The sequence below is a fragment of the Salminus brasiliensis genome, unplaced genomic scaffold (genome assembly GCF_030463535.1).
Source record: "Salminus brasiliensis unplaced genomic scaffold, fSalBra1.hap2 scaffold_113, whole genome shotgun sequence".
In the NCBI taxonomy this organism is placed as follows: Eukaryota; Metazoa; Chordata; class Actinopteri; order Characiformes; family Bryconidae; genus Salminus; species Salminus brasiliensis.
In genome coordinates this window covers 3,478-28,119 of record NW_027326646.1, presented here as the reverse complement: position 1 = coordinate 28,119, position 24,642 = coordinate 3,478, and the positions used below count along the sequence as shown (strand labels likewise).

General features: G+C 45.8%; 1 protein-coding gene across 1 annotated transcript; it reads left to right on the top strand.

Annotated features, from left to right (window-relative positions):
* Window positions 1-5,808: 5,808 nt before the first annotated feature.
* On the top strand, window positions 5,809-20,097 carry LOC140548800 (EH domain-binding protein 1-like). The gene is made up of 6 exons (XM_072671958.1): window positions 5,809-6,134; window positions 7,784-7,927; window positions 8,560-9,104; window positions 17,848-17,905; window positions 19,015-19,110; window positions 19,999-20,097. Exons 3-6 carry the CDS (start codon window positions 9,001-9,003, stop codon window positions 20,095-20,097), a joined length of 357 nt encoding a protein of 118 aa, XP_072528059.1. The 5' UTR covers window positions 5,809-6,134; window positions 7,784-7,927; window positions 8,560-9,000.
* The last annotated feature ends 4,545 nt before the right edge of the window (window positions 20,098-24,642 follow it).

The window sequence follows — 24,642 nt, the reverse complement described above, 5'->3', positions numbered from 1 at the left end:
TAATATCTAAGGATTTACCTCATAATTACTGTTTCATTCCCTCCGTACTGCAGAGAGAGAGAGACTCGTGCAGGGCGGGAAATGAGATGGTGAGCAGAGATCAACTCAGATAGACAGGAAATTAAGGCTGTTCTGACACACACACACACACACACACACACACACACACACACTTCTCCGTTAAAGTGACAGATCAGCACAGAATTAGGTTTACACAGGAAATCTGACCACCTCCACTATATGTCCAAATGTTTGTGGACACTACTTCTGATGAAAACATTTAGCTACTTTACTCCAGAATCTAGTAGAAAGTCTTCTTCTCTGGACAGTAGAGACAGTTGCTCCAACAAAAGCAGGAATGGCTCTTTTTAATACCCTTGATTTCGAAAGAAACACTGAATGAGCAGGTGTCCCAATACTTTTGTCCATATAGTGTATCTAACACAAGCTCCTCACATCCCACACGGTGTGTCTTTCTGTCTGTCTTTTGTTCTGATGATCTAATAACGTGGATAACGCTGTGTGTGTGTGTGTGTGTGTGTGTGTGTGTGTGTGTGTGTGAGTGAGAGAGAGAGAGAGAGAGAGAGAGAGAGTGTAAATGTCCTTTAAAGGAGAAGGGAGTGTTATCACTCTGCTGGAGTTCAGCCCGGACGCCAATGTGTTCCCCATTACATCAAAACCGCCGGGGGAGAGAGAGAAAACACACCACTTCAGAAAACCCAGCTCAGAGCAGGTTTCCAAACACACCTGACTCCAATCAAAACACACACACACACACACAGGTGGGCAGCAGAGGTGCGTAGAGGGGGCTGAGCCCATCCTGCAGTAAAAACACTGTTACACTGGTGAAATTATGACGGGGGTCAGAGTATAACAATACTTTTTAACAGTGCAGTATACGGCTGTCCTGCAGCAGCGGTTTATTTTGCCCCAAAATGAGAAGAATAACCAATAATTTATCTGTTGAACACAGTGTCTCACCAGTGAGTACAGCAGTGGAGAGGCCGTGGAGTACATACACAATAGAGCTGCAAGCGGCAATATACGGGGTCCAAGCACTGTTTCATGAGTCGACTTGCAATGACGGTTATAGTTCAAATATAGCATAAAAATATTATTTACAGGCTGATTAAAAGTTAAACAGGACCCTAGCAGTTTAGGTTTCGTGACGACATGGCAGAAGACTCTTGTCATGAAGCTTTAGATGAATTGTTGCATTGGTTTAGAGATGGAAAAATCAGGTCTGGAGTGCCCAGGAAGTTCCTGAGGAATTATTTTATGTTAGATTTTATTTATATTATGTCAAAATCAAGTGTTTTGTGTGGATTTTTTGAAAATAAAAAATAGCTTTGTTATATATTGTGCAGGGAGTATTAGACCGAAACATTTGCTGTAGTGCCACCAGTAAATCAAAAGAACCATTAAAATGATCCCAACTGAACATAGTCAGTGGTCAGTCAGTGTCTAACTCTATATAACTCTATATAACTCTACAAAACATTAAAATAAACATACAAAAGCATAGTCTGTGGTTTATCTGTAAAATCTATATAACATTAGAATCAGCCCTAATACACAAAGTCAGATTTACTGTAAGGAAGGATTATATAAAATCACTACAGGGTTGTTTTTCACAACTATCACATTTCTCAGACGTCTAGGACATCCCCTCAGTACTGTATATACTGTATTTGGATCCATATGCTCAGATGTTTCAAATGTATCGTGAATCAAATCAGTGTTGAATCAGAGAGTTTGAACGAGCTTGTTTCCAGGAAGAGATAAATGTGGTTTATTTATACAAAACTCGAGACCTAGCGTTTAGTCCTCGACTTCAGAAAGATCCAATCTTACACACCAAAATAAGTCCAAAGTGTGGGTCACCTCCCTTTCTGAAGATCCTGAGGCAGAGTCATGGGAGATTTTGAGTTCCCCTGCAGTCACACACTTGTTTCAGCTGTTTTTGGTATTTTTATTTAAATGAATCCAGGCTTTCAGGCTCAGTGTTTGTCTCAGACTAAAGCAGACCCACCCCTAATCCTCCTTCCCCTCCACTGTGTGGCACCACAACACTCTGTACTTACTTACTTAGAGTTTCTACCTCTATATAACTCTGTATAACATAATCAACCCAAATAAACATAAAGCCAGTGGTCAGTGAGAGTGTCTACATGTAATTAACTCTATATAACATTAGAATAAACCCAAATAAATATAAAGTCAGTGGTCAGTGAGAGAGTCTACCTGTAATTAACTCTATATAACATTAGAATAAACCCAAATAAACATAAAGTCAGTGGTCAGTGAGGGTGTCTACCTGTAATTAACTCTATATAACATTAGAATAAACCCAAATAAATATAAAGTCAGTGGTCAGTGAGGGTGTCTACCTGTAATTAACTCTATATAACATTAGAATAAACCCAAATAAATATAAAGTCAGTGGTCAGTGAGGGTGTCTACCTGTAATTAACTCTATATAACATTAGAATAAACCCAAATAAACATAAAGTCAGTGATCAGTGAGAGTGTCTACCTGTAATTAACTCTATATAACATTAGAATAAACCCAAATAAACATAAAGCCAGTGGTCAGTGAGAGCGTCTACCTGTAATTAACTCTATATAACATTAGAATAAACCCAAATAAACATAAAGTCAGTGGTCAGTGAGAGTGTCTACCTGTAATTAACTCTATATAACATTAGAATAAACCCAAATAAACATAAAGTCAGTGGTCAGTGAGAGTGTCTACCTGTAATTAACTCTATATAACATTAGAATAAACCCAAATAAACATAAAGTCAGTGGTCAGTGAGGGTGTCTACCTGTAATTAACTCTATATAACATTAGAATAAACCCAAATAAACATAAAGTCAGTGGTCAGTGAGAGTGTCTACCTGTAATTAACTCTATATAACATTAGAATAAATCTTTATAAACATAAAGTCAGTGGTCAGTGAGAGCGTCTACCTGTAATTAACTCTATATAACATTAGAATAAACCCAAATAAACATAAAGTCAGTGATCAGTGAGAGTGTCTACCTGTAATTAACTCTATATAACATTAGAATAAACCCAAATAAACATAAAGTCAGTGGTCAGTGAGAGTGTCTACCTGTAATTAAGTCTATATAGCATGAGAATAACTGTGTGGTGTCACAACACTTTTTTGTCGGTCTGTTAAAGATTTTGTCCACATTTGTCTGTAATTTATGACGTCAGATCAAACAGAATAACGTCGGAATAAGAATTGGGAGGTTAAAGATGATGTTACTGGTTAATATCATTTAGCCCCACTCACTGCTGCATGGTGACATCATCAAACATCAGAAGACGTTTTAGAGGCAGCAGAAGTGATCACATTTAGATAAGTCAGATACAGAGTTTCATTTTTATTGATATCATTAGTTGTATTATGGGTAATATGAGCAGACGCACAAGCTAGCAAGGTCAGGAAGGTCAGCTTAGGTTTCAGGCTGACTGTAAGTGAACAGTAATCTCGGCAGGTTCTCCTGTCTCTGCAGGACATCATTATTTATTCTTTAGGTGTAGTACATATTCGTCCTGTACGCCGTCTTCCTCCTCCTCCTCCCCCACCAGGCTCGCCAGGGAGGCATCGTTTACAGTCAGGATCCTTATCATCCTGCCACGCTCTCACATTACTGATGGGTATAAACAGGAAGAGAGAGAGAGAGGGAGAGCGAGTGAGCGAGCGAGCGCTGGAGATCACGTCTTACATTTAACAAAAAACAACCTGAGCTGATTCAGTTCAGTAATGTGGACTAATAAAATGACTCGTGGAAAATTCAGTTAACAAATAGAAGAAGGGAGAGACAAATGAGGTCAAATAAAAATACAGGGGATGAATGCTTGAACAATACAAGCAATAAATGAAGACAAATGGGGACAACAAAAAAACCCAACAAACTAATAAAGACAAATGGGGACAAATAGAAACATAAATGGGGCAAATGAGGAGAAATAGAAGTATATAAAGGACAAATGAGGACAAATAAGACTACAGGGGACATGTAAGGACAAAACAACAAATACTACAGAGAAACAAAGACAAGTGTGGACAAATAGAAAAATGCCGGGGACAAATGAAGACCAATATAAAAATGCAGCGGACAAATGAGGACAGATAGGAAAATGCCGGGGACAAATGAAGACCAATATAAAAATGCAGCGGACAAATGAGGACAGATAGGAAAATGCAGGGGACAAATAGGTAAATGCAGGGGACAAATGGGGACAAATGATGCATAAAATACAATTTGCCCAGAATGAACAAAGAGAAATACAGAAACTTTGTGCACAAAAATGGACAAATGTGATGTAAAAGACACTTATTCTGTCCATGTGTGTGTGTGTGTGTGTGTGTGTGTGTGTGTGTGTGTGTGTGTGTGTGTGTGTGTGTGTGTTGTGTTTAAGACAGATATTAGCACACTGTCTCAGGAGATTTAGAGGTGGATAATGGTTGTGTTTAAGAGAGAGAGAGAGAGAGAGTCCTTATGTGACTCGGATGACGCTGTGTTTGGCTGAACCTCCAGGATTATCAGAAAGCTTCTGCTGGATCTCTTTCACACACACACACACACACATTAACATGAACTCTGATGAGTTAAAACATTATGACCCCTCACGAATAAATGATTTTTATTATCTATCTATCTATCTTTATGTATATATAGCCCTCTAGTGGTGTGATGGTCATGCTGCTAGCCATCAGCAGCCGGACTCAGAGAGAGCGCAGTCTCTGAGTGGGTGGGTTAATGGCACTTCCTCCTCACACCATGCCCCACAGCATCGGCGCTGTTGCGTCGGAGCTGAGGGGGAGCTGCGCTTTCCGACGAGCACGCTGGCTAGCTGGCGATGCTGCATCAGCGGCAGTTGGATAATGTGTCGGAGGCTAGTACTTACCCTCTTAGTGTTGTGAGAATTGCTCGTGCTAGGGGGAGTTCACATGAACAGGGATTGGGTAATTGGCCCTCCAAATTGGGTAGAAAGTGGGGTTAAATTAGACATAAATTATAAATAAAAAAAAAAACTTTTTTATTTTTTATTTTTATTTTTTTATTTATGCTTTATTTGTATTATGTTCCCTTAGAAAATTGCAGCATTACAGCAGTGCTGCATATAATTGCTTAGACACATTGTGGGCAAAAAAAAAGGACAGACATAAACATATGGCCTTAATATAAAAAATCAATTACATTAAATATATATATATATATATATAAATATTTCAGTGCAATATGTATATATATATTTGATAAAATATTAAAAATGATTTGTATGCATTATGAACCTATATTTTAATTGCATATCTTTGCATCTTTACTTTTCTGCATGAACAGTTCCTATATGGTTAGACTTTTGATATATAAATATAAAAACTGACTTTCCCCGTGGGATAAATAAAGTGATCCATCCATCTAGCTATACGTAAAGTCCAGTTTAAAACCTTAGTGTATTTAATTTCTTTTTTCAGTGTAAATGAAATGAAATGAGATATATTTATGTATTTAACCAGCACTAATTCAGCAGATAAGCTCTTCTAATTGCCTGCATAAGCTGTTTATTTTCCACAGGCTGTGCCCGATAGAAACCTATGGTCCACATTGCAACACTCATGTTTCCGAGCCAGTCAAGGCGAGGCGGGACGACGGCGCTTCGAAAGACGTGTGGATTGACCAATAGGAGACTCCGCTTCATGAATGTGTAAGTACCTCGAGAGGCGCCAGCCAATCAGAGCTCGCCGGTGGGCGTGCCCGAGCGAATGTATTAAGATGACGGAGAGGAAACCTGACTGTTGAGCTGGTGTGTTTTTACGGAGCTTCGCTTAGAAAAGCCAAGAACACGGAGAGGCAGCACTGCTGGCCCCCTGCCGGGCTGCGAGAGAGCGGATCACCCCCTTCTGCTCCTCCTGGTCCTCGTCTTCATGCCGAGCTCCTCGCGTTTCTAGCATTCCTGCCTCTTTGCTGGGTGGCGTTAGCTGGCAGGCTAGCTGCGCCTGCAGGACTGTGGTTAGCTTAGCTTAGCTTAGCTTAGCCTAGCCTAGCCGATCTGGCTACCCTTCCGGACATCAGACTGCGACCGAGGCCGGCCTGCTGAATAATTTAAGAGGTGAGTGATGGATTCTCTTTCTGTTTTTCCCACAAAAGACGAGGCAGCACAGCGGGGTCCGGGCGACTGTGCGGTACCTAGGCGCTAGCCTGTGCTAAGCTAAGCTAAGACTGCTGCTGCTGCTGCTGCTGCTGCTGCTGCTGCTGCTGATGATGATGGTGATGGTGATATGCCTCCTATTGCCGAATATTCGAGTGAGTCAGTGACCCAGATCATGTCCCGAGTAGGTCCTCGAAACTGTCATGCAGAAAGCAGACGTGTGAGCTGAGCTAGCTAGGTTGTTGTGGAGCTGTGGAGCTAGCTAGCTCAACGTCAGCTCCCCTACCATTTAACCAGGCTTCTTCTTCTTCTTCTTCTTCTTCTTCTTCTTCAGCGACCCTGCAGACACCGGCATGGGTTCAGTGGAGCACCTGGCTGAGACTAGCCAGGTGTGGGTTCTTCCACACCTCCTTCACTGCTGGGCACTGACCTCCTATACAGGTTGGAGTGTCCTTCTCCTCCTCACATCTCTCAACACCGTCCCACAAGCTCTGGGTGTGGGGTTATATCTGTCCTGAGCATCTCCTGAACCGCCTCTGTCCTCTTCTCTGGGCTCTCGCATCGTCTATATTTATACATTGTCTATGTTTATATATTTAAACAGTCCTTCTCCAAGTTGATCTATTTGTAGGATGTGTTTGAACATCTGCCGAAGCTTCTCAGCCCTCAACCCACTCCCACATCACATGAGGACAGTCAAGCGATTGGTTGTGGTTCTCCCCCAAAAATGATGATGATGATGATGTGGAGCCTTTAAGCACTTCCAACACCGCAGGTCTCGGGCTCGACTGATGTGGTGTTTATAGACACACCTGCAGTAGTTGGGTTCCTCTCTAGTCTTGAGGAGCACCTCGTGGTGTTGTATTCTTCACTGCTGTTTACTGACCTTCTCCTATAGGGGCTGGGCTTTCCGTCTCCACACCCTTCCCAGCACAGGCCCAGTTGTGTAGTCGACTGATTGGTTGTGGTTCTCCACAACAACAACAACAACAACAAAAAAGATGTAGATCTTTCAAACACGTCCAACGCTATTTTTTATTTTTTTATTTTTTTTAAAAACAGACCTCCAATAGGGTTTAGGTGTTAAGCACAGGTTTCCAAAACCAGGTTTTGTATGAGAACTATAAATAATACTAAACTCCCGCAGTGACTAAAAACCCCCACTTTCTTTCGGGATGTCACTCAAACACGACTCGTGACTTCTGTCTGGCCTCTCCACCGTGCAGTGAGACAGGCTTTGCTACATGCGTATCTCCAGGTTGATGATGTAGGTGGATGGCGAGAGCAGCCTGGGCCAAGTCCGTCTGATAGTGTTGTGTAATCTAGAACACTGTCAGGGTTGGTTCTGGCAGGTCGAGCGTTCTCAGCTGGCCCGGAGCCTATCTGCGTGTCGTTGGCATGGATAAGTTGTGCAGGATGTGAAGTGCAGGAATGTGTGGTTGTTGAAATTGTACCAAACGGCCCTTTCCGTCATCCGTGATGAGTCTCGTACGGGCTCGTCTGCCGACTCCAGACGACTGCTACGTGATCGCAAATGAAACTCAGTTATTCTTCGCCATCATTCAAGCATTGTAACCTGAAAACATCTGTTCTTGTTTTGCTTCTTCCAGGTGGGATCCAGTGCCAGGACACCTTGCTTGAACTTGCTGCAGGTTGTTTCCCTGGCGATGGCAATCTTGGATTCGCACTAGCTTGATGCAGCTTCCTCGCGCTGCGGCTGTCTTTGGGCGTCACAGCAGCGTTGATTTTTAAGGGTACGTATGGCAGCATCGCTACGTATGACCTGTAATCAGTGGTCGGGGGTTCGCTTTAAGCGGATTTTGGTGCCCCGGTTTGCTGCTCGTGTGGAAGCTGTCTGCTGCTGGTGCTGCTGGTGCTGCTTGTGGACTTGCGTGATTGGCTGCATGGCTATAAAAACCTTTTCCTAGAAGAACGGTGAAATTGACCCACATTGACCTGCCCCTGACTGAATTTGTTTGAGGCATGAACAAAATATTATTATTTTTATGTAATGACTAAAAGTTTGGGAGAAGGAGCACGGCCTAACACCTCCTCTCCATTACTATGCACTATGAATATGTGACGCATGGCGACGCTCCTTCCGCACCCCACCACTGCGTCTGCTCCTGCTGATAGTCCAGTTATGCTCAACCTCTGCCTCTGCAAAAGGGGGTCTGGCTTTGTGTCCCATCAGCTCGAAGCCCCTCATAACTCCAGTTCTCCTTCCTTGCCTCAGCCAAGCATGCGTGGTGCGCACTTTGCAAACTGCCCATAGAAACGAAAAGTGGCTAAAATCTGATACCTGTACAGTCCAGATAGTAGCCTCATGAAGTGATCAGGTGTAAACAAGGGCAAGTGTTGTTAATGTCGTTGTGTCTGTCTGCAGGTTTTCCGATGCTGAAACCCATGGAATAAGGGACCGCCATGCTGCTCTGAACCGGATTCGGGAGTACCTGGGCTACACCATGCTGCTGTTGGTCGCCTGGCCGTCTCCTCTGTGGATGTAGAGCGCCTTTCTGCCATGCCACTCTTCAGTCCTCCGTGATTGTGTGTTCATTCATGGCACTGATCCCTCTCTGGAGTCGTGGCTTCTTTCCTGCTGCTGTTGTATTTTAATTCTTCTCCCCTGAAGCATCAACAATGAATGTATGCAACGCTGGGAATTGGGCCGGATACTGTTGAATTGGATTTTTCGAGGAGGAGGAGGAGGAGGAGGAATCAGGAGGGCAGCGCTGGCAGGACTGGACTATTGCTTTGTTATTATTCTTCTTTTTATTATTATTATTAGTACCGTTAGTCTCCCCAAACTGTCAGCTCGTAGAGAAGCATGGCTTCAGTGTGGAAGAGGCTGCAGCGCGTGGGAAAACATGCGTCCAAATTCCAGTTTGTGGCGTCCTATCAGGAGCTCATGGTGGAATGTACAAAGAAATGGTGAGTTATTGTCTGTTTTACACACACACACACACACACACATACTCTCACGCTCTGTGTACTCTGGTAGACTCACAGTAACATGTGTGACTCTGCTTCTTGCTGTGGAATGCTAAGTTTGTGTGTGTGTGTGTGTGTGTGTGTGTGTGTGTGTGTGTGTGTGTGTGTGTGTGTGTGTGTGATTGAGTATTGCTGTATTGGACTTGCCTGTGTAGTGTAAAGGGCGAGCTCAGTGTTGGGGTGGGCGATCTGACTTAAAATTGACATCATAATAAATATATATTAAATTATATATTTAATTATATAATTATATATTTTTATATAGTATTTAAGTACAGATATCCACATACCCAGTATCAATACCTGTAGCATTGGTATTTGTAGTATTTAGGTGCCTGTATCTGCACCACTAATGTGTTTAAATGCCAGTGTCTCAGATACAGATACCGCATTTTAGTGGCAGTATTGGCACCGATACCAAATGAGAGTCTGAGTACTGGACCTGGATACTGTACTTAAGTGCCAGTATCAGTGCTGATACTGTATTTGGGTGTGAGAATCAATACAGATGCTGTGTGTAGATGCCAGTGTCAATACTGATACTGTATTTAAGTGCCAGTATTGATCCTGATGGTTAATTGGGTCCCAGTATCAATATCAATACCGTACTGTATTTAAGTGCTAGTGTTGGCACTGATGCTCATGTTTTTAAATGCTGGTATCAACACCAATACTATCAGTATCTGTACCGGCTCAGATGCAGAGACTGTATTTTAGTGCCAGGATCAACACGCAGACCGTGTTTAGGGGGCAGTATTGGCACGAGTACAGTATTTGAATGCCAGGATCAATACTGAGACTGTGTTTAAGTGCCTGTATTGATGTGAAGACTGTATTTAAGTGGCAGTTCTGGCCCAGAGACTGTGTTTAGGTGGCAGAACTGGCAAGTGTGTGTGTGTGTGTGTGTGTGTGTGTGTGTGTGTGTGTGTGTGTGTGTGTGTGTGTGTGTGTGTGTGTGTGTGTGTGTGTGTGTGTGTGTGTGTGTGTGTGTGTGTGTGTGTGTGCTGCCTGGGCGTACAGCATTTAACTAAACACATGCCTTCAAAAAGCCTGGCTCTTTTCTGTTTAGGTGGCAGTTCTGGCTCGGAGACTGTATTTAGGTGGTGGTGGTACTGACCCTGGAGACTCTGTTTAGGTGGCGGTACTGGCCTGGGAGACTGTGTTCAGGTGGCGGTACTGGCCCGGAGACTGGGTTTGGGTGGCGGTACTGGCCCGGAGACTGCGTTTGGGTGGCGGTACTGGCCTGGGAGACTGCGTTTGGGTGGCGGTACTGGCCTGGGAGACTGCGTTTGGGTGGCGGTACTGGCCCGGAGACTGCGTTTGGGTGGCGGTACTGGCCCGGAGACTGCGTTAGGTGGTGCAGTTTCTCTGTCTGCGTCAGAGAGTTTCACTGTGCTCTCATCACCCGTATTTCAGCACTACAGAGAAACTGAGGTTTGGCTCGGCTTCACTTGAGTCAGATTTCAGTAACAAACACGCACTGTTGTGTATCAGTTCAGAGCGCCAACACACACACACACACACACACACACACACACACGCTAGCACGCATGGATCAGAAAAGATGAGCCAGGCTTTTTGAAGGCATGTGTTTAGTTGAATGCTGTACCCCCGGGCAGCACACACACACACACGTGCCTGAGGTGCTCCAGATGTGTGTGTGTGTGTGTGTGTGTGTGTGTGTGTGTGTGTGTGTGTAGGGGATGGAATGAGAGGAATGTGGCGATGTCTGTTGCTTTGGGGCGCTGGGGGAGGAAGAGGAATGTGAGGAAAGACTGTTCGTCTCCACATTCATCTGCATTTTACATGTTGAGACATTGAATGTGTCCAAAAGTTTGCGGACACCTTCTTATTAGTAAATTCCGCTGCATTACAGCACACCATTTACTGTCACAGGCGTTTAGATCCACACACAGCTGACAATTCCCCAACTTGCAACTTTGTGCATTTGCACATCTGTGTCGGCACTGGGTGCAGCTTAAAGTAGCCGAATGCCTCTCTTAATGGGGGTGTCCACAAACTTTTGGACCTATAGCGTAAGCGCAGTCAACTGCAGGTAACGATACAGCCATAAGACTTGGCTTGTTCACTGACGTTGTTTTGCTTGTGGGGTTGATTATCATCTGCACACAAACTGGAGGAATTTGGGGCGGGATTTAGAGAGTGTGGGCGGGGCCATGTTGGTGGTGGATTTTGCCATCTGCAGAAAGTGGAACCCCTGAGGCTGCGGTTTTGCTGCAGTGACTGCGGCGGTCTCCAGTAGGACCAGAGAATCGAGGGGTGAATGGGCTGAGGGTGATTCCACATGCAGCCGATGAAGTTCTGACCCAACAGCGCCGGGCCTTCTTGTATTGTATGAGGGAGACAGAGCGTGGACTCGGTGCCGGTGTCCCGTACGTTAGTGCTGGAGTAATGGGACACTGCACTCTTAAGAAAACAGGGTGATTCAGATCAGCGACTCTATGGAAGAGCCTCTTTTGCTTTCTTTAAGAACCATACACTATGTCCAAATGTTTGTGGACGCCTCTTATCTATCAAATGCACACACTCGCACACAGTGGAGCAGATAAACTAGATGATCCTATCGGCACCATGCCGCCTATTAATGCCAGGCGTGGGCTAATAGGGGGGGGTATAAAGCCCCCCAGCATTGAGGAGCTGTGGAGGAACTGTGTTCTCTGGAATGATGGATGGTGGTGGAGCTCCATCCAATACCTTTAGGATGACCCTGAATTGAGGTGGGGTGGGAATCCTTCAACATCCTGACCTTACTAACTCTAGCACTTGTTGAATCCTGGTGGAATTTCTTGTGCCAGGTTCTAGGAGTCAGGTTCCACTGATGCAGTGACGTGTTCTGGAACACGATGCTGGTGGAGTGCCCGGTTCTAGGATGCTCTCCTAGTGAAATTGTGAGACTGTGCCTGTGGACTGGCGTGTCCTAGAATGCGCCATTCTATGGGACGTCCTGTTCTGTTCTAGGATGTGCTGCAGGTGGAACGTAGTGTTCTGTGTGGTTTCAGCGTTCTAGGCCGAGCGCTCGGCCGCAGCTGAGCTCCATCTGAGGGATCCTCTGGATTACAGAGTGTTCCTGGTGCCAGCGGCAGGCTTTTCCCCAGCAGAGCACCCGGCCAGGACTGTGGCTCAGCAGGTTTTAGGCAGACTGGGAGAACACCCTTTATACACACACACACACACACACACACACAGACACGTGTGCACTGTATCCAGTCATAATATAAAACACCCGTTAGTACAGTTAAGACCTGCATCTCTATATTATACACTATATGGACAAAAGTATTGGGACACCTGCTCTTTCATAGTATCTTCTGAAATCAAGGGGATTAAAAAGAGTTGATCCTGCTGTTGTTGGAGTAACTGTCTCTACTGTCCAGAGAAGAAGACTCTCTACTAGATTTTAGAAGAGCATTGCTGTGAGGATTTGATTGCATTCAGCGACAAGAGAGCACTGCTCAATGCTGGGGGGGCTTTATACCCCTCTAGCCCATGCCTGGCATTAGGTATGCAGCGTTAGACCACCAGTCTCCTTCCTGAGAGTGTGGAACCAAAACTGGCTCTTCTGTGGCGCTGCTTTTGAACACTTCATTAGATTTTAATATGGAAAGTACATTTGAGCAGTTGTTTGGAGCGGACTAATGAGAAGAATGGGTGGCCTGTGGACCCCTGGGTGCAATCACAGCACCGGCACCGGTGCAGAGCAGTGAATTAATATCGCCCTCTCTATTTCTGTCGCCGCGTTGAAGACTTTAATTTGTTGTAATGGAGCCAATAAAACTGTTTTATCGCCCCTTCCAAAACTCAATAAAGGGATATTTCCATTACAGCATGCCTTAGAAGAGGTGTGTGTGTGTGTGTGTGTGTGTGTGTGTGTGTGTGTGTGTGTGTGTGTGTGTGTGTGTGTGTGTGTGTGTGTGTGTGGTTTGATGCAAGAGTCATCAGCCAAACCTGGTTAATGCAGTAAGCACTGTTTTAGTTAGGGATGCACCGATACGACTTTTACAGTTCCAGTACCGATACATACTTTGCGTATCGGTCGACACCCGATACTGGGCTGATACCATTGCTGAATTAATAAATTAAATGTGGGAGAGACTTAAGGCATCAGGATTGACTTAATCATTACTTTATATAATATAACAAATGAACACAGATATAAATGTACTAAATTACTGTTGGTCATTGTTTTATTTGCAGTCTCACGCCAACAAATTAACAGTGAAAGGATCGGTTCCATGGATCGGCCTAATTATCCGATACCCGATCCAGCTAATTTTGTTAACATTGGGATTGATATCTGATCCTAATATTGATCCGGATTGGTGCATCTCTAATTTTATCGGTATCGACTAATATTCAAACCAATGTATTAGATCGGGCGCTATTTCTCTGATTAGCAGATTAGATCCTATTTGTGAGTTCGTGAGCCTCCTCGGTCACGCGCTGCTGCAGTTCCTTTCTGAACCACTCGATGGAACTACGGAGCTTGCACACGACTGCAGACACGCTTTAGAGTCGGTGGTGTACTCCGCTCCACGCGCTGGCTCTGCTCTGTCCACAGGAACTCTGAAGGTGTCCTGTGGTATCTAGCACTCGATCCATTAGGACGTCCTGTAAGTTCTCCATGTCGTCGGTTCACCGGTTGTCCTTCCTTGGAGCCCTTTTGGCAGGTTCTGGTAGGTCCACTTTATACTAGGAACACCCCACAAGACCTGCTTGCTGATGTTCTGGAGATGTTCTGACCCAGTCATTGTCTAGAACATCACAGTTTGGTTCTTGTAAAGTCTCAGATTCTTACGCTTGTCCAGGTTTCCAGCTTTCATCACCTTCAAGAACGGAGACGTGTTTTCCAGGCTGTTTTACTGGTAATTCTCATGCCATGGCCGGCCGTGGAGCCGGTGCCAGAGTGTTGGTTCTCTGTGGGAAGTAAATATGCACAGAAGTAGAACCCAGTGAATCATTAGTTTGGTATTAGAGCTCTATAAAGACGTGCCTTCTGTTTAAAAGTGGTTCATCATCCCATGTTTTAAAGGCTATTTTCCCCATTTATTTATTTTTTTGCACAGACCCAGAATTCCATAGGATTTACAGGGTTCTTTAACGATTCCAGCGTGTTCAGGAATACGCTGCGGCCGTGAGAGAGGAATCCTCATGAGTAGCTTTGACCGTGGTAAAGAATCGCTCAGCAGCAGGGGACTAAATGTTAACGCACTGATTCTGGCACAGAACGGCGCCTCTGAGGGACGGCCCTGTCTGGCGGATATGGTCCGAGTCTGGACTGATGAGATTGAAGCAGCTGGGCGCTGCCACAGCAATCGCTGGTTCGAATCCCAGCCACCCATCAGCATATAAACGAGATGAACCTATTGCCCCCAGACCTAATGCCTGGTCACGGCTGGAGGGTACAAAGCCCCCTACCAGATCTGACCCTACAGAGAGAGCACAACCGGCCTGGCTCTCTCAGACTCCTAGTCTGATGTTGGTCGGCACAGACGTCTGTTAGCTGCTGTGTCGGAGCTGAGGAGCCGTGCTAGCGATGCTGCAGGCTAGCGTTCACCCTCCTCCTAGTGTTTGGGGGGTTTACATGAACAGGGATTGTGTAATTGGCCCCTTCAGACTGGATAAAAATGGGGTACAATTGCACACAAGTTATGCACAATGGGTATTTTTACCTGCTGGGCTCCCCCTACAGGTGGGGAGTGTAATTTAATTTGATTTGACTTGGCTGCTGTAAATACTAGCCGTGCTTTGAGCGCCCCCTCATTGACCGCTATACGTGTGCATTTGTAGACAAGCTGAAGGAACTGAGGCTGTAGGGTTCCACGGTTCTGGAGAGAGGTTCTCCCGCAGCTCCACCAAAGCTCCGTAGTGCAGTGGGAATGACGGAGACGCCGTTCTCCCTGTTCCAGTCCGTGGAGCACCAGCATGATCCTGGAACACTGAAACACATTCAGCTACTTGAAGCTGCAGCCATTGTTGACACTGATGTGCAAATGCACACACACAGCTTGTCTAGTCCCTGTAGAGAAGAAGTACTGCCAATAGAATAGGACTCTCTGGAGCAGATCAACATAATCATGAAGCTATCGGCACCATGCTGCCTAATAATACCAGGCGTGGGCTAGAGGGGTATAAAGCCCCCCAGCATTGAGAATGATGGATGGTGGAGCTAGGTGGAGAGGAGGGGTTTGAGGTGGTGTGATTAATCCAACATCTGGATGTTACTAACGCTCTTGTTGCTGAATGCAATCAAATTCTTGCACCAATGTTCCAACGTTAAAATTACTTTCTTTCCCCCTTACACTCCTCATTTTCCTCACCACTCCCCCACGTGTGTGTGTGTGTGTGTGTGTGTGTAAAAGAAACACATGACCCATTCATTGGTTTCTCCAGTGGAAAACCTCAGCGTCAATGTTTCCTTTTCTTGAGCTCTGTATTTCAGTAGCTTTTCAAAAGTGTGTGTGTGTGTGTGTGTGTGTGTGTGTGTGTGTGTGTGGCCGATCACAAGCCTTCTAGTGTATGAGTAGCCTGTTGACAGTAGCTGTTGAACTGAAGACCAGCTCTCGAAGTTGCGGGCACTGTCCGTCAGAGATGAGGAGCTGGGCGTAGGGCGAGGAGCCAGAGGTGATGCTCCTCTGTGGTCACCACGGTCGTTACGCTCACCGCAGGATGAGGAGTCGAATGTCCTGCTGTCTCCTCCCAGCGCCGCTCCTTCCTCTCTGGTGACCCCCAGGTTTATTTCGGCTGCGTCGTTTCCTCCAGACTTTCTGTTTCGGTTGTGGTTCTGCTGGAGGTCTTTTTTTGGAGATTCTCCCTCCTTCCTTTTCCCGCCTCTTCCATGATCCCACGATTCCGGTCACTGACAGGAGGGCGTTCCCGACCGGAGACTGAGCTCCTACGTCCCTACGTCTCTCAGGAGGAGTTTAGCCCCAGTCATTCCTAGTCTGTACCAATACACCGCAGTCAGAAACTGTTGACCACGCCCTCGATTCGTACAAAGCGTGGACTGTAATCCGGTAAAGCTTGAATCTTTTGGGAAGCGATTGGGAAACGTCAGCCTGCTGAGCAGCGCTGACCATCGTCATCACCATCATCATCATCATCATCACAACCAGCCCTGCTGTTTCACACGCCCACCTTTAAACAGCCAGACCTTGAGCTGCAGAACTGCTCCGTTTCTTTTTACAGAGAACCCTAAGAACGGAACCTCATTAACAACAGAACCGTAAACCGTTTCTTCGGAACGCTAATGGCTAATTACCCAGTGTTCCCAGTGAGTGGCGCTACAGGGTAGGCGTGTCTAATAAAGTGGCCAGCGGGTGGAAACGCAATGTAGGTGTTTCTGATAAAGTGGCCAGAGAGTGTGTTGATGGCGTTCTGTTTGGATATTGAAATTGTGAATAATCAGCTGTACCTGCTTAGGTATTCATACTCACTCGCGCACACACACACACACACACACACACACACACACACACACACACACACACACACACACAGTGTGCTTCTCCCCAGGGCCTGCTGCTTGGCACAGCTCTGTCTGAAAACCTTCCTGCTCGGCCTCGTTTCATCAAACCTGAAGAAAAACAAACGTGCGCTGGTCCTGCCGAGCGGTCCCAGAGGATCAGTCTGTGTCGGTTCTGTGGACACACACACACACACACACACACACACACACACACACACACACACACCGGTTCTCCCTGACTGATGCACAGGGTGGAGGGGAGGGGTTCCCGCGCACTCTTCATGTCAGCAGAGAGTTTAGCTTCATGTGTTTATTTATTAGTTTAGAGAGCTCTACAGAGCGGGGGGAGGCGGGGGGTTAAGAGGAGGAGGAGGAGGAGGAGGAGGAGGAGGTAACAAGAAGTTAAACAAATGAAAGATTCAGACAGAGAGAAGCATTCTGGGAGTTTCTGAGGGAGGGTTTGTGCAGCTCAGAAATCTCACGAAACTTTTACTGTGTGTGTGTGTGTGTGTGTGTGTGAGAGAGAGATGGTGGTCATGAGCATGCAGACACAATGGGCAACTTTGTATTTGAATTCCTCTCCAAGGCTCACGTTTACAGTAACACTCGCTCGCTCTCTTATTCTCTCTCCAATGTTATTGTTAGTGTGTGTGTGTGTGTGTCTCTCTCTCTCTCTCTGTCTGTCTCTCTCTCTCTCTCTCTCTCTCTCTCTCTGTCTGTCTGTCTGTCTGTCTGTCTGTCTGTCTGTCTGTCTCTCATCATATTCAGTCCACCTCTCTGCCTCCTCTCAACGTCTGTCAATCCATCCCCTGCATGCTTCCTGTAATGTGGGCAGGGAGAGGCGTGGCTTATGCTGTGAACACGCCCACATTTAAATTTCACCTCAACCTCAAAACACCAGTGGTAATTGCTGCACAGTGAGTGAATTTTCATATTCTGCCAGTGGTCAGACCTGTGAAACCCCACAGAGACCTAAACCGAGCTGGTGTAGATCAGGGGGATGTTGACGTGTTGATGTTCAGTGTGAGCAGGTTCTTTCCAAGCCAGCGCTGAACCAGAGTACGTCCAGACCAAACATCAGAGAGAGTGAGCTCAGTCCAGTGCAGCGGAGCTCTGACCCAGATATCCTTCTGCTGAATCACCCTTTCATTCTTTTGGTTCTGATGTTTTGCTTTCCTGTTTTTTTTGTTTTCTTAGGCAACCGGACAAACTGGTGGTTGTGTGGACACGCAGGAGTCGACGGAAATCCTCCAAGGTGCTGTTTTTTTTTATTAAGCAGTTAATTGACTTTAATTGGCTTCTTTGACCGTTTTCACTCCAAGGTCCAATTACAGTAGAACCCACTTCATTGCATGGTGCAGTGAAACAATAGAGGCCATATCGCCCCCTGTGCTCTATTCTGTTTATTGCACTTTATGTGGATCTTATTGACAGGGCTTCTTCAGGGATGGGTTACTCCATCTTTTATGATGTCTGAAGGCTCCCGGTTGGCACAAAGTAGCCTCAGCTAGAGTGCCAACATTCTAGTATCCGACTGGCAGCAAAGCAGAAGAGGTGTCCATAAACATTTGGACATGTAGTGTAGCTCCAGTACACAGCTGAAGTTTCTGGCTGCTTTTGGGAGGACTCCCGTTTAAGTTTCCAAATGTGGCAGCGGTGTAATCATGCAGTGTAATGCCAGCTCTTTGTTGCCCCCTGGTGGTAAGAATCAGACACAGCTGAAGGAAAGTCTCAGCAGTGCATGCTCTGCAGCTTCAGTTCCACCCCCCCAGACAGATTTACGGTGTGTGTGAAGTGTGTCAGGACTGAGGGGCTTTGTAAGTGGAGCCTTGTTTTTGAGGAAACCCTCACTGCACTTTAGCTTAAGGCACCTTTTACAAACATAAAGAAGCAAATATCGAATATATCTAATATACAGCCCAGTTCAGAGGGGGTTTACACCCCTAATCCCATATTCTAAAAGAGGTGAGAGAGTTTTTACTGTAGAAGCTTCAGATCTCATCCAGTAAAAAGGAGAAACAAGAGCTTCTCATTCTGAAGAAAGTAGTGAGATCTTGTCAGTGATCTAGTCTGAAGAACAGAGCTTGGTTCCTCCAGGGTTCTTCTGGACGCCCCCCAGTCCAGCAGCTCACCTGATTTACCATCATTAAGCCCTGATTTACCACCAAACCAGGTGTTGATCTGAGGAGAACTCTAAATAATACTAGACTCCATGAGCGAGGAGAACTTTGGAGATGTTCTAATGATGAACACAGTGACCTTTGCTGTAAGCATCACAGAAATGGATCCGATCAGTGATCAGACCGGCGTGTGTTGGGGTTTAGGTTTTACTGATCAGTGTTGTGTGTTTGCTTCTGTCCTCAGTCTCACAGCTGGCAGCCGGGAATCAAAAACCCCTACAGGGGAGTGGTGGTGTGGCCTGTTCCTGAGAACGTGGAGATCACGGTCACTCTGTTTAAGGTAGGTTCACAGTCGCACTGTACAGTCATGAGGAAAACACTTAGGAAACCCCATGAAGGCCCAATCTTCTGGATCTTCATGTGATCAACACTGAGGGATGGAGGTGATCAAATTTAACTCTCACAACTGAGGAAACGAAGAAGTTTGTAATCATCATTTCTAAAAATACAGTTAATAGAAATGTAATAGGTAGAAGTGCTAATAAACTGTATCACTGCTATGCACAGTGCAGCCCTCTTGGATTTTGAACTTCTCTTCTCGAACAGTCTTCTCGAATAGGAAATCTTGTGGAGGCATTCCAGTTGAAATGTCCCACTCGGAACTCGGGAAATCTGACCTCCCATTTTAAATGGAATGCAGAGTAAAGGCTGGTATTTCCCCCTTTAGTTTCCTAGAGTCGTGTGTGTGTGTGGTCGGTCTCTTTCTGATGGTTAATGCCGTACTCAACATGATGGTAGTGTTGGTCAGCTGTTCCACTTTCTTTGTAAGCCCCTTTCCAGACTCCTCTGCATCTCCACCCTTCTTTCTGAAGGCCTCAGAGAGCTCTCTGGATCTGGCCATGGTGATCTTCTTCACCCCTCACTTCAACCATCAATCAAGATCTGACCAGACTAAACGTCTGAGGTTTAAATCAGACCCCAGACTCCTCCAGAATAATCCTCTCCAACCATGTTCTGATCATCTGCAGCAGATCTTCTAAACTGAGTCTAATTCTACACATTAGAAGGAGTAATAAATAGGGGGGGGGGGGGGGGTTCTCTCAGTATTTATCACACGAAGATCGAATTTTCAGATGTTTTGTTATGTTGAGAAACAAAGATATTCAAGCGGTGTCCCCAACTTCAGGCCACCAGCATACCGCTACTAATTAATATTTGCATTTTGCAGGACCCCCATGCCGAGGAGTTTGAGGATAAAGACTGGACGTTTGTTATTGAGAATGTAAGTCCTAATCATTTACATACATTTCTGTTCCTACTCCTTTAAAATCATTCTTTCCTACAATCTCAGTTTATTATTAATATTATTAATAATAATAAACACTGAAGATGCTTATAGCCAGTCTTTGACTTTCATTTCTTTTGAGATACAGATTTATCTCAGTGCTCGTTCATGCAGTTTAAAGTGCAAATGAAGATCTGCATGATCAGATATGTTGAGATCAGAACATGTCCAGATGTTTGTGGACACTTCTAATGAATGTCTTCAGCGGCTTTAAGTTGGCACCATTTTCTGGAATGATGGTGGTGCTCCATCCAAGCCTTAATTGGTGGTGGTTACTTTGTGAACAGATACAACCATAGGTGTTGACCCGCACTACTCCTTAATCAGGTTCGGGACCTCTCCACTAAAAACAGCCGGTGCTGTTTGCTATGTGTTTACTGACCCCTTGTGGCCAGTCTTGACCATTACACAAAGTTGCCTTGTGAGGGTCTGAGTGTCTGGATGTTCGAGGCGGGATGTGATGCACTGAGGTTGTACTGCATTACTGCAAGAATTGATCCCTTCATCAGGAGGTTGCAGGTTTGATTCCCTACTGATGCCACTGTAGTTCATGGGGGTCCAAGAGGCCTTGGCCTGTAAAGTGAGGAAACTCTTTCTGATTGCCCTCATAACATTACTGAGACTCGTTCATGTTGTTTTTTTTTAATCTACACAGGCCGCGGGATTGTCCATGCTCAGGGTTCGAGCATGGCTCTTTGGCAGAGAGACCCCAAAATGGGTTCTCTCTTTCCTTCTCCAAGTCCACAGGTCTACCAGTGGACTGGGAAACACTAGTAGTCCAGTCATTCGATTGGAAAGTGTTGTCTTGCATAAAATTATGTATAATATTAACATTAATCTGCGTACAACAGTACTATAAAGTAGGGACGTCCCAGACGGGGTTATCCCCCCCCACCCCCACCCAATCCATGTCTCTTAATGCTGAGTATCAGCCATTACCAATCTGGTCTTCCTGTTTGTATAAAAAATTGTTCAGTAAAATCTTTTTATTTTTAGTCTCAGTTTCTATAATCCGACATTCTGCACTGACTGATTTCGTTTAGTTGAGACTTTTCTTAAAATGACTGTTTTATAGTGTTTAATATCTAATGATCCAGACTGACTCTCCTCCCTGACCAATTAGCTCCCAGATAATAAAAAAAAATCTGATACCTGAGCCGTTAAAACATGCCTGGATCAGCCATCTGTTAGAGCTGGGCGATATGGAAAAGTTTAATATCACAATGTTTAAAGACATATTGTGATAAATATCGTATATCATAACAAATGTTACATTTGTCACATAGACAAAATGCACCAACAGCATAAAAAAGAAAAACTGTTATAGATAAAATTGTGAGGGTCTGATTGTGGATGTTCGAGGCATGATGTGATGCACTGAGCTCGTACTGCATTACCGCACTGCATTGGTCCCTTCATCAGGAGGTTGCAAGTTCGATTCCCTACTGATGCCACCAATATGTGTGTATGTATGTGTGTATGTATGTATGTATGTGTATGTATGTGTGTGTGTGTGTGTGTATTATAAATGTGTTTATTTTTGGACATTTACAGAATTGCTGAGAAGTGCTGACTGGACATAATGTAAATGAAATATACCTGTAATGGTAATTGTGTAATTGTACTACAGTGAAATACCAGTAAGACCCTGTTTTTGCTGTGTTGTTTAATTGTTAAGGACCTGGTTATTTATCGTGTGAGAGTTTTAATAACAGCACAGAAGTCGTCAGGAAAAAGGAGACAGGAGTGACTGGGAAAGAGAGACAGACAGACGGAGGGAGAGTGAGGGAGGGAAGAGAAGGACGAAGGGGTTCTAAATTCCTCTGTCTTTGCATACCTCACTAATAACGAAGTGATCAAAGACATGCCAAACACACACACTCACACACACACACACACACACACACACACACACACATGCTGTGTCCTTGCCTGCTGAGAAAGTGAGAGAGAAAGAGAGAGAAAAGGAGAAAGAAAAAAGGAGGAGAGGTGAAGAGAGCATGCAGAGTGAGGCTGACATCAAAGCTCCATGGGCAGGCCTATTTGGCACCAGATTAGTCTCTTTGTGTGTGTGTGTGTGTGTGCGTGTGTGTGAGCGAGAGAGTGAGAGACCTCTTAGAAAGTGACATTCTTTATATAGTCAAAAAGAGAAATGCTAAAAGACCTCAGTGAACTGGTAGATGCTTTGGACAAAAGTATTCGGACACCTGCTTATTTATTCATGGTTTATCCTGCTTTCTTTTCTTGGAGTAGCTGTCTCTACAGTCCAGGGGAAAAAAGCTTTCTAATAGATTCTGAAAGAGGATTTGATTGCATTCAGTGACCAGAGCTAGAGTTATTGAGCTAAGGATGTTCACTAGATGATCCCCAACTCCCCACCTCATCCCAAAAGTACTGGACGGAGCTCCACCACCATCATTCCAGAGAACACAGTTCTTCCACTGCTCCACAGCTCAATGCTGGGAGGGGGGCTTTATACCCCTCTAGCCCACGCCTGGCATTAGGCAGCATGGTGCTGATAGGGTCATGATGTTGATCTGCTCCAGAGAGTCCTATTCTATTGGGAGTACTTCAGTACTACAGGCCCTAGACAAGCTGTTTGTGTGCACTTGCACATCGGTGTCAGCAATGGGTGCAGCTTAAAGCAGCTGAATGCCTTCATTAAAATGGGTGTCCACAATCGTGCATAGTGTGTAGCTCTACACACATACAGGACTGTGCAGAATAGTACAGGGTCACTGGAGTGTAGCATTGCTTTGTGTGGCCACTAGAGGGCAGTCGATTACCAGGTTTGGGAAGCGCGTTTTCCGCGCTGTGCTGGGGAATGAATTGGGGAGACCGTTTGATGAAGTGTTTAGGCTAAATACACTCAGATCTTGAGCACACAGCTGCTTTGATAGCAGAATATTTATGGTGTATTACGTAATTTATGTAATATTACAAAATCCAGGGCTGTTTTTTCCTAAAGCGAACAGTTCTGAATATTAAATTGCTCCGAAACCATGAATGGAATTAACAGACCTGCTGGTAAGTGATACAAATATTAATTATAGAGGGAGTTCAAAAGGGTCTAAACTCTCCAAACAGCTTCAAACTGTTTATTAATAAATGCTACTTTCTTCAGTTTGCTGTTAGTTGTCCACTTTGCGTCTTTCTCAAGTTCTAACCAGTTTAATAATTGGGGTGTTTTTACCTCGTTTGTCCTGAAGCGAGGTTTTTCTCTTCCTCTGACGTCGGCGGAGTTCAGCTCTTCGGGAAGGAGACGTCCTAAAGCTGCAGAATGTCAAAATTCAAGAGATACTTGAAGGTTCCAAGCCTCGGGCATCTGTGTTTAAGCCAGTGCTGCCGTAAATGGTGGACCATTACCTACTTGATGGTTTTGGCCCCATGCCAATGCTAGAGACCGCAGTGATTGGTTGAGAGTTGAGCCTGCGAGGGTTCTGAAGAAATCGAGCCATAAAGTAAAGTAGTTTTCTAGCCGTCTGGGTAATTACACTAAGAAGATCGTCTTTTATGTGTTTCAGTAAGTTTGTGGAATCTGTGGGAATCTGTTTTGGTGTGGGAGGAGTTTGGAAGAGTGAGGTTCCAATTGCGTGGTCTCCCCGAAGTTTTGACCGCCAGGGTACGCGTTGACCGAGATTCGCTTTATTTCATGGAGACTTGGGCCGGGCTGGTTTGTGGAGGCTTAGGCCGGGCTGGTGTGTGGAGGCCGGGCTGGTTTAAGGAAACCGGGCTGTTTTGTGGAGGCCGGGCTTGGGCCGGGCTGGTGTGTGGAGGCCGGCCTGGTTTAAGGAAACCGGGCTGTTTTGTGGAGGCCGGGCTGGTTTAAGGAAACCGGGCTGTTTTGTGGAGGCCGGGCTTGGCCGGGCTGGTGTGTGGAGGCCGGCCTGGTTTAAGGAAACCGGGCTGTTTTGTGGAGGCCGGGCTGGTTTAAGGAAACCGGGCTGGTGTGTGGAGGCCGGCCTGGTTTAAGGAAACCGGGCTGTTTTGTGGAGGCGGGCTGGTTTAAGGAAACCGGGCTGGTGTGTGGAGGCCGGGCTTGGGCCGGGCTGGTTTAAGGAAACCGGGCTGGTGTGTGGAGGCCGGCCTGGTTTAAGGAAACCGGGCTGTTTTGTGCAGGCCGGGCTTGGGCCGGGCTGGTTTGTGGAGGCTGGGCTGGGCCGGGCTGGTTTAAGGAAACCGGGCTGGTGTGTGGCGGCCGGGCTTGGGCCGGGCTGGTGTGTGGCGGCCGGGCTTGGGCCGGGCTGGTGTGTGGCTGCCGGCTTGGGCCGGGCTGGTGTGTGGCTGCCGGGCTTGGGCCGGGCTGGTGTGTGGAGGCCGGGCTTGGGCCGGGCTGGTGTGTGGAGGCCGGGCTTGGGCTGGGCTGGGCTGGTTAAAGGAGACTGGGCTGGTTTATGGTCATAAACGATATCGGATATAAGAAAAAGAACAATTCCCATATCAGAGCTTCCCTAGAAAAAACATTCTTTGTTGCGATGGCGATGGTGTGCTTTCCCACAGCGGCGCGAGTGAGCGCGAGAGCGGAGG

What these genes read in the sequence shown, in the direction of transcription:
- LOC140548800 (XM_072671958.1), top strand. Translation starts at nt 9,001, where the DNA reads ATGGCTTCAGTGTGGAAGAGGCTGCAGCGCGTGGGAAAACATGCGTCC. An exon ending in GTGGAATGTACAAAGAAATG is followed by an intron (nt 9,105 to 17,847) that starts GTGAGTTATTGT and finishes TTGTTTTCTTAG; the next exon opens with GCAACCGGACAAACTGGTGG. An exon ending in GTCGACGGAAATCCTCCAAG is followed by an intron (nt 17,906 to 19,014) that starts GTGCTGTTTTTT and finishes TTCTGTCCTCAG; the next exon opens with TCTCACAGCTGGCAGCCGGG.